The 20,175-nt window shown below is 39.0% G+C and overlaps 1 protein-coding gene across 1 annotated transcript; it reads left to right on the forward strand.

Moving 5' to 3' along the window:
* Nucleotides 1–1,936: 1,936 nt before the first annotated feature.
* Nucleotides 1,937–15,433, forward strand: LOC143878503 (laccase-17-like). The gene is made up of 6 exons (XM_077380778.1): nt 1,937–2,023; nt 2,134–2,285; nt 10,610–10,854; nt 11,392–11,520; nt 12,971–13,933; nt 15,303–15,433. The coding sequence occupies exons 1-6, from the start codon at nt 1,937–1,939 to the stop codon at nt 15,431–15,433; spliced, it is 1,707 nt and encodes a 568-aa protein (XP_077236893.1).
* Nucleotides 15,434–20,175: the final 4,742 nt, after the last annotated feature.

Below are 20,175 nucleotides of genomic sequence, written 5' to 3' on the forward strand. Positions count from 1 at the left end.
GGGATGATCTTATGGAAATGACTTTTGGGCCACATCCTATTTACATTATGGCCCATCAAATACACAGTTTGGATCATCCTACAGTGTGCCCATCAAATGGACTGTTTGGATCATCTGTGGCACGTGGAGTACCTTTTGAAAAATAACCAAACCCGATTATACCATACTAGTAAAAAACCTGTGTGATGTTTTAATTAGGAGAAGGGCCCTCATGAAGTTAGAAAAAATGATGGAAAATATGAGGAGGAGAAGCAGCATGGTCTGTGGAGGACAGAGACTGAAGTCCAACTCCCCAAAACCAAAATAGAATGCTCCACAAACTCGCCGGGGGGGTTGAATTTAGGGTTGTCAACTTCGACGTAAGAAAGATCCTGATGAAGAACGAATCGGATTAGGTTAATGGATCTTAGACACTAAATACCCTCACTTGTTAGTATGGGTCTATAGCAAGTTCCGCAGACATGCCCGACTCAGATGAATTACAAAAATACCCTCACTTGTTTGTATGGAGTAGTATATATTACAGAATATTTTTTAATATCCAATTTCGCTGAATTAAGCCATTTTCGCTGCTTACTTTCCTAGGAGAGAACAGCCACCAGAGACGAATTAACTGAATAAGACAAATTCTTCTATTTGGTGGTAGTTTTCTCTTTGCAAAAAGTGAGCTGCCAAATGGCTTTTTGCAAAGTTGGCTAGACAATCCCTTTACTAAAACATGATTAATATAAAGGGATTTGCTAGGGACGATCGCAGAAAGGGATTTCGCGGCTGGCTGTTGCATTTAGCGAGCAGCCACACAGGCTCACTTTTCAGCAGATTTTGTCTTATTCATTTAATTCATCTGAGGTGGCTGCTCTCACATGCAACAGCCAACCACGAAATGCCTTTCTGTAATGGTCCCTAAGCAAATCCCTAAAATAAATTGTAAGGGTACTTTTTTAATTATTGACAATAACGGATTTGCTAGTCACTATGCGGAAGGATATTTTGCAGTGTTTAAAAATGTGGTTTGACGCGGAACGCGGCCAAGAAAAATCCGTGTCGACTCCGGGCGGATGCGGCTAAGAACGTGGTTGACACGGTTAACGCGGTCATAACTCGGGAGAGTCAAAGGAGTTTATTGACTCTGTAGGGCAAAATGCAGAATGCGGATGTGGTACAACGCGGAACGAGGCCGAGGTAAAAATGAGTTGACTCTGGCAAGTTCCTTGTCAAGTCAAGGAGTTTTTAAACACTGATATTTTGTGGTTGGCTTTTGTATGAGAGAACAGCCGCCTCAGATTAATTAAATGAATAAGACAAAATCTGCGAGAGTCTAGCTATTCTTTCATGCAAAAGTCAGCGGCAAAATGGCTTTCCACAAAATTGCCTAGCAAATATCTCATTATAAAAATAAGAAGTGCAGATATCAATTGTTGATGGTTAAGTAAAAAAAATTTTACTTTGGCAATAACTCTACAGTTGTCCTTATTGTCTCTTACTTCCAATCACCTAATAATTAGAAACAACTCCCTTTATTCATCTCTATATAAGTGATAAGTTTTGGAATTTCACTAATTCTTGGATAGATTATAAAGAGAATTGGTGGTGCTCATAAGGAGCACTTACATGATAAATATAGAATGGAATCAAGATAATTATGAAAGTAAAGAATCCTAATCCAATCTACCTAATGAAATCTACTTTCCTAATCTCCCTTGATTCCCTCTTCGAATCCACTTGCCTAATTTATCTAGTTGCCTCAGTTATCCAACTTACCGAATCTACCTCCAAGATGATCCAACGGTGAGACCTTAACCTAATACAACTGTTGGATTCCACATATTCTAACAATAAGTAACCACAAGCTTTCAAGACCATAGCAACCCATCTCTTCTTTTTACCTATCTTTGCTTGAACAGAGAGGAAGAGAAGAAAAATGGGTATTTTTCCCATGGGAGCTTTGCTGCATGCACTTAGTGTCGTTCTGCTCTTGCCCGGCCTTGCTCACGCAGGAATAACCAGGCACTACATGTTCAACGTACATCATTTGAACTTAATTTCCTCAAGAGAGGAACTGATTTCCTTGAGCTAATGGAATATATATTTTGTTCGATTGACTATAACTCTGATAGTTGTTTTAATTTTCAGATTCAGTTGCAGAATGTGACACGACTGTGTCACACCAAGAGCATTGTTACGGTAAATGGGCAGTTTCCGGGGCCGAGTATCATAGCCAGGGATGGTGATAGAGTTGTTGTTGAGGTGGTTAACCATGTTGAGAACAATGTCTCCCTACATTGGTATGGAAAAGACTCACTCCCTTCTTAATCTCTGTACTATTTGATAGCAGATTAGTGTTTTGAACAAAATATTGTTCAATTGAATTAGAGTAATTGGAAAAAAGATGGAACTGTAGAACCCACTAATGGTTGGTGTTTAATAATATCTATTAGGATAGTTTAGATATTACTTGTAGTAGATAAGGGTATTACATGTGAGCTTTCTAGTGGAGACTCTCCATCCTTTAGTCCTCTTCGTCTTCCTCTCTTTCTAATCCTAATCTCATTTCTAACATGGTATTAGAGCAAGATCCATGGGGAGAAAGAAAAGAAGAAAAGTCTATCTTCCATTCTCGTCATTCTCTACCTCACGCCATCATCTCTCTCAATCTCGCATGCATCTCTCTCTCCCCTCTCGTTTGCAGCTTTCCTTTTTTCTTTTCTGAATCCCTAGAATATCTCTCCCTAAATCTCTTTCCTTTTTTGTTTTCGGAATCCCTAGAATATCTCTCCCTAAATCTCTCTCTCTCTCTCTCTCTCTCTCTCTCTCTCTCTCTCTCTCTCTCTCTCTCTCTCAATGCATGTGCACAAACACAGTTTGGATTTTGCGTGTAAAACCCACTCCTATTTTTTCTCTGTCAAAAATCTCTCTCCCTCAGATTTTCTCTCTCTCTCTCTCAAATGCCGGAATTTTTTTTTTTTTTCAAAACACGTTCAAGTATGGGGGGCATATTTGTCCAAAGTTAAAATTAGATAAAGAGTCCAATTTAAGTAGGTCTTTTAATAAGAAACCCGATAGAAAGAAAGTTTCCTAGTCTACTTAGATTAGGATTTACAAAAATTAGAATTTGTGGGACTCTTAAAGGAAATCTATAAATATACTTTAAGCCAAAACGTGTAGAACTTTTAACCTACGAGATAAAAACATGGGAGGTTGGAGTTTTGGAAGAGAAAAGAAAATCGTTTTTCCCCAAGAGGTATGTAAGTTTAATTGATTTTCGTTTTTTTAATTATCTTGAGATTCACCTCTAAATCAATAGTTATAAGTTGAAAAATAAAAAATAAACACAAGATTTACTCTTGGGTTGTCATTAGATTGGGAGAAATCATGGATTTTCGATAGACCTACTGTTAGTTTATATTAATTTGCCTGAAATCTAGGTCCGAGCTCTGTTACGTCTTAAAAAGAAGGTCTTATGATCTGATTAAGGTTTTGATGTGTTCTTTGAAATTATAGATTTTTTATTTTTCATTCAAATGGATTTGGTTTCATAATTTTTGGATTTCAGATGATTATTTTATGAATATTCTCGTACAGTCCATCAAATCTGCCTGAAATCTGGGTCCGAGCTCTGTTATGTCTTAAAATCGAAGGTCTTATGATCTGATTTAGGGTTTAATGTGTTCTATGAAATTATAGATTTTCAAGTCTTTTTTTAAATGGCTCTGATTTTATAATTTATAGATTTCAGATAATTATTTTATGAATATTCTCGTACAATACATCTAATCTGCCTAAAATCTGGTACGAGCTCTGTTACGTCTTAAAAACGAATGTCTTATTATCTGATTTAGGTTTTCACGTGTTCTATGAAATTATACATTTTTTAGTCTTTTTTCAAATGGCACTAGATTTATAATTTTGGATTTCATATGAATATTATATGAATATTTTTTTGCCGAGTGTTAAGTATGTCCAAAAACCTGTTTGAAAATCGGGCAACACCTTTGTGGTGGGACTAAACCTAAAATTATATTATAAAAGTTTACAAACCCTCTAAATTAGATATTACTTGTATTATAGGTGATTTGGAAGATTGAACTTGGAGGTTTCCAAGAGAATTGGTTATTTGAACTGTTGGTACGTAACTTGTGAGTTTGTGTAGGAGTTTTTCCTACATATAAAATCTGTTTTTAAAAGCCATTTTATGAACTGAAGTTATGTATTTGGAACTGATATCTTTTGATTATTTAAAGCATATCTTTAGCATTATTAAATACAAGAAAATCAGATCAAGTATGCCGTTATTTGCATGTTTTATTTGCACAAAAATCCACAAGTTATTTTATGCATTTAATGACTTTGGATTTTATTGTGTGCAAAATCTCTAGATATTTGATTTGTTGTATGATCATTATTACTCTATGGAACGTTTATGATTGGGTCCAAGTGGGCCGGTTGGTGTCTTGTGCACGGTGACTGGTGATTGGATCCTAGTGGGCTAATTGGTGCTTTGTGCACGGTGACTAGCGTAGTTATGAATTGGTATCCCGACCTTAACCAGTTGGAGGGTGATAACCGGTGTGTAGTCACATAAAGATCGGTCTTTTGCCTCCATAGTGAGTGCGTGATAGTGGGAGAGTTTTCGATTTGTTACTTCTGCCATGTTGGAGCTGTAAAACTTACTACGAGGGGCTGATCAACAACTACGCCAGTACGTGATGTGAAGCTGGCAAATTGTGATAGCCCGTCACTGTGGGAGGTGATTGTGGCCATAGCAATGTCTAGTGTGGAATTGTGGACTAGTTGTATTATTCATATCATGAAACTTGTGTGTATTGTTCCAAACTATTACTTATGTTGTTTTCGCGTTCTACCTCATGACACAAGCCTGTTTCATATATTATTTTGTGTACTTGATCCATCCTATGCAGATTCCTTATTATGTATTGAGCGTAAAAGCTTATCCCACATTATCTATCATTTTTTCAAATAATGAAGAAGAACTAGCAGCTTGTGGGGAATGGGAGTGAGGAAAGATTCGTTGGCGTAGAAGATTCCGCTTCCAAGATAGTGATTAGTAGCTAGTATAAGTTTATTTTGAATAAGAAGACATTTATTAGTAGTTTGTAGGGATTTATTTGGGTAGTAAACTTTTATTTTAGATTGGTATTTGAAGTTTTATTTAATTTCAGTAAGGATGTGAGCATTGTTTGGCCTTGATTTTGAGATCAAATTATCTGAAGCTTTTCTGTCACGCCCCCAAGCCATACACATACATACATATTCACAGTACAAGGCTTAAGGGTGCGACAACGCCGTACACCTGCAAAGCAAGCTTCACAAGCATACAAGGCTAGCAAGCAATAATCAAAACCATCTGCAATAATCTAAATAATTGAATTTAAAAGTCTTACATCAATCCATTATTAAAATCTCAAATTCTCTCATCTAACCCATAATCCCATAATAGTTAAAGTAACGAAATCAAATGACACAGTCTCAATAATTCTAACAATACTCACTATCTAAAGAATGTAAAGTACTGAAAGATAACAAAAATAAAAACTCAGAGATCACTTCTGCGCCTCCTCGCTGACTCCACGAGGGTCAAACTCTGAAAATGTTGATATAACCACAGTCAGCTGAAAAACTCAGTACATAATAACGCACTACAAAAGTGGGGTCATACATGCTATAAAAGAGAGGTTCATAACTGAATAGAAGGATATAAGCCACAAGTGAGATAGTTAACACAAGTTCAATGTTGAAGAGTAAGGTTCATAAAGACATAGGTCAAAGTGTCACAACAAAAAGGAGTCACAATATTCAAATGATCAAAGGCTAATAATGAATAAAGTAGGTACAAGCTACACAAGGCATGGCTAATCACAAGAGCAATAGCTTAGAAGTAAAGTTCGTAAAAGATGTCTCATAAGTCATAATGTCACAACAAAGGGAGTCACAGGTTCTGAGGGTCACAAAAGGGAAACTCTTATAGGTATGATACTACCCCGAGATCATCAGCTTAGTCCAAAAAGCAAGGTTATTTTCACCCCGATTGCCCACGGGTCCATAAAGCGAGTTATTGCTTACACCGACCGCCCACGGTGTCGGAACTAGTTCCTAGGTTCATATACATGTCGACAGGGCCAACGTTTATCCCCCATTGGTGGGACCACAGTTCTTAAGTTCACATATAGGCTAATGCCTATGCCCCACTGACGAGGGTCTTTTCCGAGTTCACATAACCTAAGCCTCTCAATAGGTGTTCAAAGTTCACACAGTTCAAAAGAAGGTGTTCAAAGTTCAAAGTGAGTATTTCACATGAGTTTCCACAAAAGATTCATATAACTAGGGAACTAAAAGGGGTTTCACAAATCTAAATTATTCCATCTGAAATATGTACTAAATAACAGGGTTCAATAGAGTTCATACGACATTCAAAGATAGTAATTCACATGGATTTTTCATAAGGTTGTCAATGTAGATGGTCACACAGTGGTCAAAGTTCATAAGTGTGAAGGAATCACAATTGGGTTTTCACAAAAGTTTCTTATATTGGGAAAAGCATTCAATGTAAGTCTCTTTGCCATAAGATTCAATAGATTTCAAACAATAACGGAATTAGCATGCAAGACCAAAGTCAAGTCTAAAGTTTATCAATGGCTCCAAAAATTCAGAGAGTTTGGGATTCACAATCAATAATGGCATAGTGTTCGAAAGGTAAATCGCAGTACTAAAGTAGTACGAAATTACATACCTCGAATGACGAATATATATCCCTTCAACAACTTCTAGGGCACAGTACCTACCCCAAATAATGGCATACATATCAGTAAATAAGCCTAGGATGGTGGCCAAAGCAGTGGCTAAAACATCTCAAAATAAAAATATACTTCAAAATTTTCACTGGGTTCGAACGCCTCTGAAAAAACTACTCTCGGGTTCAAATTCCCTTCACGTTCAGACGCATGGACCGGACGCCCGAATAGACCTTCGGACGCCCGCTTACACAGACTGGGTTTTTCTCGAAAATTCCATATCCGTCCCCTATTTTTCTAAAACTTCAACGGACCATAACTTTTTCGTTTTAGCTCCGAATCGTGCGTGGTCGGATCCGTTATCAACGAGAGGAATCCATCTAAATCAATTTCATGCTCTGAATCGGTATGAATGATTATTGTAAAATAATCTAATCTTTTAGGTTAAGATTCCTAAAACTAAAATTCTATGACATAACGGCCAGATCTTGGGTTCGTTGGGGATCGAAGGGCGATACCAAACCCAAGGAATCCAAGATCAGTCAAAGAGTTCTTCTGTCATATCGATCACAAATCATACTTTTTAAATACTCTAATCCTTATTTTTAGTGTTCTTAACATGCTAAATCTTATGTAGAACATAGATCTTACCTCGATTCGCGTTCTTTCCTTCCAAATTGCGCTCTTCCTCTCTTTCTCCACATAGATCTTCTCTTAGGGCTGCAAAATCGGTTTAGGATTTCTTAATCTCTCTTAAAGTTGTATTTATAGGCTTTTCTAAAGAAGCCCTAATTCTAATCCAACTTCTAATGACAAAATTACCCTTGATTCACAAGGGAGACCAATTTTAAGGGACGGCGAATTCAGGTATTTACAGCTTTAATTAATAAATTTTGTTTCTGCTAATAGCTATGTTTATCTTTGTTTGTGTGGTGTTGTTGATCTTGCCTTGCACGTTCTTGTGGTTGTTGGAATGGGACGTGCTGCACTGTCACAGAGACCCTGGTTTGGGGCATGACACTCTCTCTCTCTCTCTCTCTCTCTCTCTCTCTCTCTCTCTCTACCCATTCTCTCTCAGATTTGCTTTTGGGAAAACCCCATTTGTGGGTTGCCCTGAAACACCAAATCCAAACCCTTCATCCACGCACTCTCTTTCTCTCTCGGCAACTCCTTTGTCGTAAACCCAATTCCAAACTAAAAAAACAAAAATATAAATCTCAGTCTTCCTTGCGATAACCCACATCTTTTATTTCTCTTGGCTAGAAACCCGAAATCTTCCCTTTCTTTCTCTTCAATTGGTTTCTCCACCCAAAGCCCCAAATCTCAACCCAACACTATCACTCTTCCCTTTCTTTCTCTTTTGAATTCATTTGGGAAGAAATCTTGTTCACAAATCTCTTTTTTGGCTTTCTACTCAAAACTCACAATCCCAAATCCTCTTCTGGACCATACTTTCCCACCACCATCACATTTGGGGAAGCCAAATGGCTCCCAATACACCCAATCTCACCTCCAAATCTCTTTTTTTCTCTTTTATATATTGTTTGGCTTTTATGCCTTTGTATTTGTGTAGATCTAATTCCAAAAACAAGTATTGTCTTGTATTGTTCTCTTGTTCTTGTCTTATTGTCATCTCTTTGTTTTTCTTATTTTCTTTCTTGGCTTTAATGGCCTTTGGGTTGTTCTTCAAGGCGCACACCAAGTGTTCGATAAAATGTCCAAGAAAGGTGTGGTGCCTTAATTGTCTTCGTTTCATTGCAAGTTGAAGGTATTCGACCTTCAACTTAAGGGGGAGTGTTCCCATTTAGTTCTTTGGTGTTCTCATGCAGTTCTATGTGTCTTTTCTTTCGGGGGGAGTGTTGTTATTTCTCTTGATGTTGTCGTCTTTGTTGTCTTCTCTTGAGGGGGAGTGTTAGTGTTGTCTTCTTGTTAGTGTTATCTTAGTACTGTCTTCTTGAGGGAGTGTTGTCTTGTTTTCATCTCTCTTCGTATTATTAGGCTTTATGCCTTATCTCTTCGTATTGTCTTGATATTGTCCTCCTTGTCTTGTCATTTCCGGTCTCATGTAGTTTCGCCCAAGGGGGACTATTTGTTGTGCTCCCTAATCAGTCTTGATGTCTTCTTGGCTTTATGCCTTATCCTCTCATTCCAGGCGATGGTGTCCCCACCGTTGATTGGCTCCTTGTCAGGCGACGATGTTCATGCTATCGACCTAGTCTCCAGATGATGGTTTTTCCATCGTTGGTTTGTTATCCTCTGTCTCCTTTTTCGGGCGATGGCTTCCATATCCATCGTTGGTTGGCTCTCTTACAGGCGACAGTCTTTTTCCGTCGACCTCTCTTTTCTGAGCAATGGTTTTCCCATCATTAGTCGGCTCTTTTCAGGCGACGATGTTCATGCCGTCGACTTAGTCTTCAGACGATGGTTCTCCAGGTGATAGTTTCCCCATCGGCCTTATCTCCTATGGTTTCCCCATCGGTTGTTATCCTCTTCACTTGCCGTTGTGCTGCTTCGCCGATGTTCACTATGCGCACCTTTAGTGTGCCCTTTTTTGCTTGTTGGATCATAGTTGTTCTTGCCATGGTGCCTCCATTGCTCGTGATATGTGGATCTTTTCTTCGTGCTCTCATTCAGGGAGGGGTTGTTTGATCGCTCTCGCTACTGTGCTACTTCAGGAGAGCTGCATTTTTTATGGCCATTGATCTCAATGTTGTTTACTATGGCCGCTACTATCTTTTTTAGTATTATGATTTCATTATGTATTCACTACAACAGCTTGAGGAGTGTTATACCAAGCTAGATGTGTGTATGTGCTTATTGTACTTTTTTTATATATGGTCATTTTTGTTGTTGTAGTTCTTTGTAGCAAGGTGGAGTTCATAGTATATACACTCCGGCTTGAGGGGAAGTGTTGAATAACATGTATTAGGGTAGTTTAGACATTACTTGTAGTACTTAGGGGTATTATAGTCTTTGTACGTTGGTTGCCTTAGTTGGGCCTTATATGTACATCATTTTACATGGGAGCTCCGTAGTGGAGACTCTCCATCCTTCAATCATCTTCTTCTTCCTCTCTTTTTAACTCTAATCTCATTTCTAACAGTTGGTATCAATTTCTCAAAAATATAAGTTAAAGTTAATGAGACTTCTTCTAGATATGTCAACAAAATATCTGAGTTTAGAAACCCTTATCTGGAGAAATCACTTAGGAAGATTTTGGTTATCTGACCAACAGAAGCATAGTACTAAAATTCGACGAGAACCGTCGAGTTAACTCGATCAATCTACTGTACGAGGGGACTCTACATTGCTTAAGTCAGACCGGGCAACAATAATATGAACGGAGCTGAGCAAAGAATTGTAATGATAATGACTTGTTAGATGTGTACCTCGAACTTTGGTTACTTATATAGACTGTAAGTCCTAGACAGTTACGGAAACATGTCTTTTTTGGGGTCTCCTGTTGTTGGACAAGCTCCCGGAAATCTCGATTTCTAAGTTTATCCTGCCACTGGCAAGGTTGGTTTTTATGTTTCTGGAGGAGTTGTGAAATTACCCACTCACCCCTAACCAACATTTAAAACTTCTTATGCCATCTGTCGGCTTCCCACTGGAGGTCGGATTTTACCCCAACAGATACCATTAAAATTGATCTTAATTTACAAATAGGGATGTTAATTAAGTTAATCTAATTTGCAACTGGGACATTATGACCACTTTGGAAGCCTAGTAGAGATGTAAAACGTATTATTAGACCATTACTTGCACATAAGATAATTATATTCAAGTAACTTTTAGAGGGTATCCAAAGAGGCCCTAATACTAAGTGCATTATGTTTTGATGGTGAATGTGAAAACAGGCATGGGGTTCGACAGCTCCAGAGCGGATGGGCAGATGGCCCTGCCTATGTCACTCAATGCCCAATACAGACCGGCCAAACTTACATCTACAACTTCACCATTGTTGGTCAAAGAGGGACTCTCTGGTGGCATGCACACATCTCCTGGTTAAGGGTGACCCTCTATGGACCCATTGTTATCCTCCCTAAGCGCAATGTTCCGTACCCATTTGCCAAACCATACAAGGAAGTCCCGATCATCTTCGGTAATGAAAAAAATATGATATTAAAAATGAAACTATGATATGCCATGTGTACAAAAAAAATTATCTTTGTGAGTTTTGGGGTTCATTTTAATCATTGTTTAAAAACTCTTTGACACGACAAGGAACTCGCCCGAGTCGACAAGGATTTTTCTTAGCCGCATTCTGCGTCACACACATCCGTGTTCTCCGTTTTACCCTGTAGAGTCAATAAAGACTTATTTGACTCTCCCGAGTTATGACCGTGTCAACTGCGTTCTTGGTGGTGTCCTCGCCAAGTTGACAAGGAATTCTCTTGTCCGCATTCCACATCACATCTGCGTTTTTAAACACTGATTTTAATCAAGTGAAGCTGTTATTCATCTCTTGTGATGTCGTGGCAATAACTGATTTGTTTAGTTTCCTGTGGGGTCATAAAACCGATTCCCCAAGCACTATGCTTTTAAGATTATATAGCTTAATCATGCGATCAGCTATGCATAACTTTTCCATCATATATGACTAAAATTAAATTAACATGAAGTTGGATTCGAATTCCAGGAGAATGGTTTATTGCAAACACTGAGGCTGTCATCAAAGAAGCCCTGCAGACAGGAGGTGGCGCAAATATCTCTGATGCCTACACCATCAACGGGCTCCCAGGACCCTTGTACAACTGCTCAGCAAGAGGTACAAAGTGCTAAATATAATATGAGTAGTCTGTTTGGATTTACCTAATAGAGAAGTAGAAGGAAAGGAAAAATATATTTCCATTTGTTTACTTTCCTTTTCTTCTTGATCTGAAAGGAAAGTCAAACGAAAAACCTAAAAAAGGCTTGCATTTGGAAAATTTACAGCTGACAAGGAACATCATGTAAAAAGTTAATGGAAGCCAAACAATTATAGGAAAAGGAAAGGGCAGACCCCCAAATATCATAAATCGACCCCTATGTGTCTTTCTCTCTCCTCTGGGTTAGAGAGAGAGAGAGAGACAAAGGGGGTCGATTTAAGATATATGGGGGTCGATTTATCACTCCCCAAAGGAAAAAGTGCCATTTTATTTTTATTTTTCTAATTTTTGGTGCAACCAAAGATGCACCACGGAATTTTAGTTGTGGTTCTAAAGTGGGGTGTAACTTTATTATAATACAATAAGGCACACCCACTATCGCATACTGGGTCCACATTTGACTTATCCGAACCGTTCACTTGATAGAGCTTGCTTGGGATCTCCTACAGCAAAAAAATAAGGCAAATCACCCATTCCTAGCATCTAATAACGTGTATTCTTTTTGGTTAAATATAAGCTAAAAAGTAATGGGTTTTTACATGATGTGAGCGTAATTTGTAAAAAAAATATAGTGGGATCCGTATTATTTCATGGTCTAAATCATTCATTTATTGAGCTTTCACGTAAGTCATGCCCCGATCATCCTATGGAGATGATTTTTAGGGCCAGATTACTTAGCTGTGCCAAAAAATGAATGATTTGTATCATCGAATAACGTGGGCCTTACTATACTTTTGAAAAAAAAAAATGTGAGCATGTACCGGACTCCATATGAAAACTCTAGCATATAAAAAACTCTAGGTAATGGTTGACAGACAACAATAAAATATACATTATTAACTATTAGGATTGCATGATTGGCGTGATGGACCATAGGATATCTAAAGCAAGTCCTATCAAATGAACTAAGGTGGTACCCACTATGCTATAGTGGGCATGCCTCATCCTATTAGGACGAGGTCGCACCGGCCCGACTAAAGCTTTCCACCCTGTTTGGATTGTAGGATTTTTTTTTCCACACTTTAGAGGAAATTGATCATTTTAGAGATATCATTACAAATTACCCATCCTTGTAAATAAAACTTGAACGTTAGCCTTAGCATAGAACGTTTACCGATTGCCTTCCTTATAATCAGGAATCTCAACAGGCAACTATGAGACTACTTGCCCATTGTCCCAAGGTTCAAGTTAACCTTTTTTCATGTATAACCAATTTTGGAAAAGATTTTCAAAATTTTCTTTTCAAAACTTTTCGAGAAAATTCCAGCAATCCAAATGAACACCATACCAACATGGGCACATTTGATACTGACCTCTCTTGTTTCTTTTGTTTTGGATGGTTGGGGACAGATACATTCAAGCTTAGTGTGAAGCCCGGAAAGACATACCTCCTTCGTCTGATCAACACTGCAATGATCGAAGAACTTTTCTTCACTATAGCCAACCACACCCTCACCATAGTCGATGCTGATGCTGTCTATGTGAAGCCTTTTGATACTGACACCCTTGTCATATCTCCAGGCCAAACCTACAATGTCCTCCTCAACACCAAACCTCATTACCCAAATGCTACATTTCTCATGGCAGCGAGCCCCTATGTGACAAGACTCGTTGGCTTTGATAATTCCACAACCGCCGGAATCCTCGAATACCGACAACCCAATTCCTCTAATGTTCATATAAAACAACTCCCCCTCCTCAAACCAAATCTTCCTCCTATCAATGACACTACTTTCGTTTTTAATTTCACCAATAAATTGCGTAGCTTAGCCAATGCTCAATTCCCCTCAAACGTCCCCCAAACCGTTGATAAGCACTTCTTATTCACCGTCGGCCTTGGTACACATCAATGTCCAAAGAACCAGACCTGCCAAGGCCCTAATGGTTCTAAATTTGCAGCGTCCATTAACAATGTCTCCTTCGTCCTCCCATCCATTGCACTCCTCCAAGCCCACTTTTTCGGGCAGTCCAAGGGCATCTACACCACAGACTTCCCTGACAACCCTCCCATTCCCTTCAATTATACGGGTACCCCCCCTAATAATACCTTGGTGATGAATGGTACTAAGGTGGTGGTACTTCCTTTCAACACAAAAGTGGAGCTGGTGATGCAAGACACCAGCTTTCTCCTTGGGGAGCCCCACCCTCTCCATTTCCATGGTTTCAACTTCTTCTTAGTCGGCCAAGGCTTCGGAAACTTCGACCCAAACAAGGACCCTTCCAATTTCAATCTTGTTGATCCTGTCGAGAGAAACACCGTTGGAGTTCCAGTCGGCGGTTGGGTCGCCGTTCGATTTCTTGCAGACAATCCAGGTTGGTACATATTAACTCAGGCAAATATTCAATTTCTATATCAGAAGTAGCATAATAAACTAGTTTTTCCTTAATCAGATTTTGGTTTTTTGTTTAGTACGTGAACTATTTTATACTAGTATTAAGTCCCATCTTATGGGTTTCTTAAGACCCATGTATTGCTAGGCTACAAGCATAATAAACACATAATCTCAAGAGTAATGAGAAAATGGAAAAATAATCCATTTATGTACATGTTTGGTGGGGCCATGCACCTCTACTTGGTGCTGTAAGGCTCCATCTTTTCTTTTTCTTTTTTTTTTGGTAGGTTAGGCTCCATCTTATCATCACGAAAAAAACAAAACCAATTCTGGCCTTTTCATGTTTTCCTTTCATGCTACCGTCAAAGTTGAACTTGATCGTACCTAGTGGCAGTGGAGATCAACTAAGCACAATCATAATCGTTATCCCATTCTCAAAGACGATTAATTTTCAATTACAAAGAATATCCACTCTGTTGTAGAAAGTCAACAAGTTTCGTTGTCTTTCCCACACTACAAGGTCCACCTTGATTTCAAAAATAATCCTTCCCGTATGGTTTACTTTGTCTTCAAATATACCACTATTCCATTCCTTCCAACGTGTCAAATGATAGGAAAAGGAAGAAGCCTCCATAAGGAGCGAACCTCTTTTCCAAAAGGCCACAACTACAATTTAGTATGGTCCACATGATAGATCTATGGAGCACTCCAACACACTTAAACAAGTCATTCCAAACTCTAAATACCAAGGGGAAGTGCAGAAGAAGATGATCTAGAGACTCTTAATGTAATCTACAAAGTACACACCAACTGGGTAACTGAAAGTTTCTTTTCTTGATGTGATCATACGTGTTAATTCTTCTTCTTGCCACAATCCAACTGAATGCCTCCACCCAAGGAGGTGCAACCGATCTCCAAATGGTGTTTTATTAGGTACGAGATCTATCTCCACTTGTTAACTTGTAGAAGAATGAGTGAACAGAGAAGAAGCAGTTAGTAACAAGGAACCAGACTCTATGATTCAAGACATGGGGGAAACATAATGAGACGCAACAAGGCAGTGGAAAGAGGCTATTAATCTCCCTACCCCCAAGGTACCTTCCAAGTCTAATAACACATACACCCCTCACTCACTCCCCTCCCTACTCTCCATATAGTCATAAACTCTTGCCCCTCTATCGGTTGCTAGTAAAATCAGGTCCCTTACTCTGCAAATAGTGGATTTATCAGTGATTATTCGATTGCATGCATAATAATGTATATATCATCATTCTATAGTTAACAATGCTTCTTGTTACGATAAAACTAGAAATTGTGCTGACTTGGCTTTGATGATGACATGGAATTAGGTGTATGGTTGATGCACTGCCACTTGGAAGACCATGCCAGCTGGGGTATGGAGATGGCATGGGTCGTCTTGGACGGGAAACTTCCCAATCAGAAGCTTCCGCCTCCACCGTCCGATCTTCCCAAGTGTTGAACTCATTCATAGGCCCAGATTAATTTGATTTTCGAGTTTTGGATGTTGTTCTTTTCAGTTTATATCATTATTATAAACCTTTATGAGGTTAGAAAAATCTGTAATGTGAACAATTAAGCTAAGTAACAAGAAGAGCATCACACAAAGACCTAAGGGATTTGTAGCTCCATTTTTGCTTTATCCTGATAATAAAGCATCATTTGCTCAATTGTTCTTTCTTTTTTCTTCCCCTTTTCTTTCTTGTGGTCTTTTGTTGGAGACCCAAGACTTACGTGCATAGCCAGCTTCCTTCAGTCCAAGTGACAGAGAAATGCTTGGAGATTCCTACCATCATCAGTGAGACCCGAAAGGCATTCTTATATTATCACTGCCTAACAGTCCATTGGTGTCGAGACCCGAAAGGTTTTCTCTGTATTTTGTTTTTTCTTTGTTCATGTTTCTTTCTTGCTTCTTTTTGTTCTTTTTGTATATATGGGTGGTCCATCTTGACCTCCTTTTTTTTGCTATGATATATATTTATTACCATTTAAAAAAAAACAGTCCATCTGTGTCGAGGAGACAAAGATATCATGTAAGGGATTTGCTAGGGACCATCGCAGAAGGCATTTCATGGACTGGCTGAGTAAGACAAAAAGTGAGATGGAACCTGCGACCTCGAGGTTAAGAAACAAAGCCTCAAACATTGAGCTACAGGTTCAATCCCTAGGTCGAATGAGTGTAAAGGTCGCTTCCGGGCGTGGTTTTAAATTTAGGCCAAGATCTGAAATTTCGGTCTGAAATTTCGGATTTCGATAATTAGGACCGAAACCGAAATTTTGGATTTCCCAAATTTTGTCCGAAATTTCCGAGAAAATTCGAAACTTTCGGCCAAAATTTCAAGAAATTGATTTTTTTTTAAATATAATATTATTCCGAAATTTTGGGACTTCGGCCTAAATTTCCATTTTGGCCTTAAATCCATGCTTCCCGGCCATACGCATGGCAACCCTATTTCTCACGTTAAGTAGATATCTTAAGGGAAATGTTATCCGCACAACCATATTTTGATATTTGCACAAACCCAGCTGTCTTTTATTCTTTAATTCGTTAGTGAGAGCGTTTTGGGAAATGTAATAATCTTTTGACAGCTCTTTAAATACTAAAAGACAAGATGGTTTGTGATATTGTCAAAATACAGTTGTGCTGATATCATTTCCCTTTCTAAATATCTTCTGCCAGTCTTCTTAAGTCTTAACTATGATAAGAATTAGAAAGATTAGGCAGTGATAAATCCACGCCCTTCCAGGATAAATTGACCCTCTTTTCGCCTTTTAACTGGCAACAGGTTCTCACCCTCTCCAAACCTACACACCCTCACAATCACAATCTCCCTCATAAGCCGTACATATCCTCACAAATTTATCTCTGTTTCAACACAATGTTCTCTCCCTCGCCGAACCTATACACGGTATACACCCAAATGTTTTAGGTCTTTCAACAGGTAAGCCCCACGGTGTTTTTTTTTAAATAAATAGGTGCACCTACATGCAGAAACATTATAACACGTATTTAAAAAACACTTAGGCCCGCCTTATTTGAAGATCCAAACCGTTCATTGTTGGGCCCCAATGTAAAGGGGCCTTGCCCAAATAATCATCCCCATAGGAGGTTCCTAACCCTTTGATCTATAGGTGGAAGGCACAATATAACAATCTATGAGTTAAGATCATCCCATAAAGATGATTTTTTTGGGGAAAGCCTATTTACATTAATGGGGCCAACAAATGAACGGTTTGGATCTTTGAACAAGGTAGGCCCCTAATGAATCTTCTCCTAAATGCTCATTATATGGTGCCTGTACGTACGTAAGTGCACATAGTTTTTAAAAGAAATCACCAGGGCCCACTTTGTTCGAAGATCAGAAAGTTGGGATAGAATTAAATCTCTATGGATCAGAAGATTAGGATCATCATATGGAGATGATTTTTGGGTACGACCTATTTACATAGGGCCTAACAATTGAATGTTTTAGATATTTTAAGAAGGTGGGCCCCTCTCTATTTATAAAAATACATGTAACCTACGTACGAACACTATATAATGCGTATCTATTAGAAAATTCATTAGGGCTCACCTTGTTCAAAGATCCAAACCGTTCATATGTTGGGTCCCGATGTAAATATCCTCTCTCATAAAAGCATATAAAGAGGATGATCCTAACTCTTCGATGGTGTCTTACATATAGTTTATAGGTCTCGGCCTATCTGTATTGGCTCAGCAAGGCCTATTTGTATTGTCTTCACATGTAGGTGCATCTATTTCATTTTTTTTGAAATAGTATGGGGCCTGTCTATTCGAAGATCTAAAACATTCAGTTGTTGGCCCGACCATGGAGTTTTGTTGGAAGATAGAGAGAGAATTAGGGCTGGCAACGGGGCAGGTCGGGGCCGGATGTTGGGGTCCCCTACTCCTTTCCCTCTGCGGGGAATTTTCCCCCTCCCCTTCCCCGCCCCGCATCCTTCGGGGACAATCACTTTACTTTGTTAAATGTTAGGTTTAAAACTAAAGATATGCTACGGACAATCACTTCAGGCATGTTGCGGCTTGGCTGTTGCATGTGAGAGTAGCCACACAACCCACATAGGCTAATATTTTGTCTTATTCATTTTATTAACATGGGGACAAAGGTGGTTGCTCTCAGATTCATTTAATTGATCAATAGTCCCTAGCAGATCCCTAATTCCCAATCCCACTTGCCAAAAAAGTACTGTACGTGCCACACCATAGGAAGATCCAAACCGTCCATTTGATGGGCACACCATACTACCATAGGCATAGGATGATCCAAACCTTCCACTTGATGGGCACATTGTAGGATAATCTAAACTGTCCATTTGATGGGCCACAACGTAAATAGGTTGTGGCCCAAAAATCATTTCCATAGGATAATCCCAACCCTCTGATCTATAGAGGAATTGCATATTATGGTACCTTCTATAGATCGGAGGGTTGCAATCATCCTATGGAAATCATTTTTAGGCCGCAATCTATTTACGTTGTGGCCCATCAAATGGACGGTTTGGATGATCTATGGTGTGGCCTGTAAAGTACTTTTAAATTGTAGCCTATCAAATGGACGGTTTGGATCATCCTATGGTGTAGCCCATACACTACTTTTTGAAAAATAATGGACTATACGAGCGCACACCATATAAAATCTCATCACTCATCAGAGAGATGTTATCTTTATTTGGAGGAGGGAGATTTTCAAAGAATTTAATGTTGCCTTACAATGATGGTTCGATGGAGAGATTTTAGGGATTTCTAAGGGTAATATACTAATATAATGAGGGACAATGCCCAATGGATTATGGGTAAAAGATAACATAAAAAGCTATTTCAGGGACAAAACTGTACTAATGGAAATTATGAAAATTTTGGGGAAATCTTGTAGATATGTTTTGATCCAAAGGGTTTCTAGTAGTTTTCCCAAAAAAAAAAAACACTTAAAAAAATACAAGAAAAAAATGGCACTAATGCGGGGCGGGGCGGGGCGGGGCCAACTCCATCTCCTTCTCCTCCCCTTCCCCGCACCGGGGAATTTTTCAAACCCCCCTCCCCTTCCCCACTCAAATCGGGGAATCCCCTCCCCAAGCGGGGCGGGGCGGGGCGGATCTCCGCTTTTTCCGGGTGAAATTGCCAGCCCTAGAGAGAATGTTGTAGGGGTGTGTATGGTTTGCCGGGGGAGAGAGATTGCACGAGAGAGAGGATAAATTGGCTGTACGGATTGTAGGCTTCACAACACGTACAGTAACAGGGGGCGAATACCGACTGACAGGGGGAAAATTTATCAACGCCCAATATTTATTAGAAAACTCATCGGGGCCCACCTTGTTTGACAATCTAGACCGTTCATTTGTTGCCCTTCCCCCATGTAAATAGGGTTTCCCCCAAAAAATCATCTTTTTGGGATGATCCTAACTCTTCAAATTGTTATATGATGCCTTCCGTCAATAGATCATAGGGTTAGGGTCATTTATAAATGATTTTATGGGCAAGGCCTATTTACGTCGGGGGCGCCTCAACAAATGAACGGTTTGAATCTTCGAAATAGGTGATCCCAAGTTTTTTTTATTTTTCTCAGATGCATGTTATAATGTCTTTGTGTGTAGGTGCACATATTTTTTTTAAATACAATGAGGCCTATAACAGTTGTTAGCCCCCCCCCCCCCCCCCCCCAGGAGTTGTGTTGAAAGAGATAGAGAAAGTTATGTGTGAGAAAGTTGTGAGGGTGTGTACGGTACATGAAAAGGAGGTGAATTTATTCTAGAAGGGGTCGAATTTATCACCGCCCCACAGAATGTCTAAACATCTTTATTTTACTCATTGTTTTTTTTTTTTTTTCTGGCCACAAATCATCGGCGTATATCATATGGGATGGTGGCATTTTCAGGCGTTCTGATTTTCCATTGTGTAATTTCTTTGCAACGAAGCTTTCAGCTTAACAAGCAAAAACCACTTAACTACTCCATGACTTATACGTTGCTGAAATTGCAAGCGTAGAAGAAAGTGACGGTAGCTTAACAGTTGGATCAGATGTCTTTCTCCGGCATTAGAAACAAAAGCATTATCAATACCTTATAAAACATCTAGAAAATCCACTAATCTTGTCCTTGTCTTTTATAGCTTTTGTACAGCGAAAACCAACCAAACTTTAATTAATTGAGAAAACCATCATTTATTTACTCTTGATTTGTCCTGAT

This window comes from Tasmannia lanceolata, unplaced genomic scaffold (genome assembly GCF_043159265.1).
Source record: "Tasmannia lanceolata isolate RefF3 unplaced genomic scaffold, GAP_Taslan_0.1 ptg000006l, whole genome shotgun sequence".
Classification (NCBI taxonomy): Eukaryota; Viridiplantae; Streptophyta; class Magnoliopsida; order Canellales; family Winteraceae; genus Tasmannia; species Tasmannia lanceolata.

Excerpts from the sequence above, each read along its gene's own strand:
- LOC143878503 (XM_077380778.1), top strand. The coding sequence starts at position 1,937 with ATGGGAGCTTTGCTGCATGCACTTAGTGTCGTTCTGCTCTTGCCCGGC. Across the intron at positions 2,024-2,133 it reads CCAGGCACTACATGTTCAAC|ATTCAGTTGCAGAATGTGAC; the intron begins GTACATCATTTG and ends TTTAATTTTCAG. Across the intron at positions 13,934-15,302 it reads ATTTCTTGCAGACAATCCAG|GTGTATGGTTGATGCACTGC; the intron begins GTTGGTACATAT and ends ACATGGAATTAG.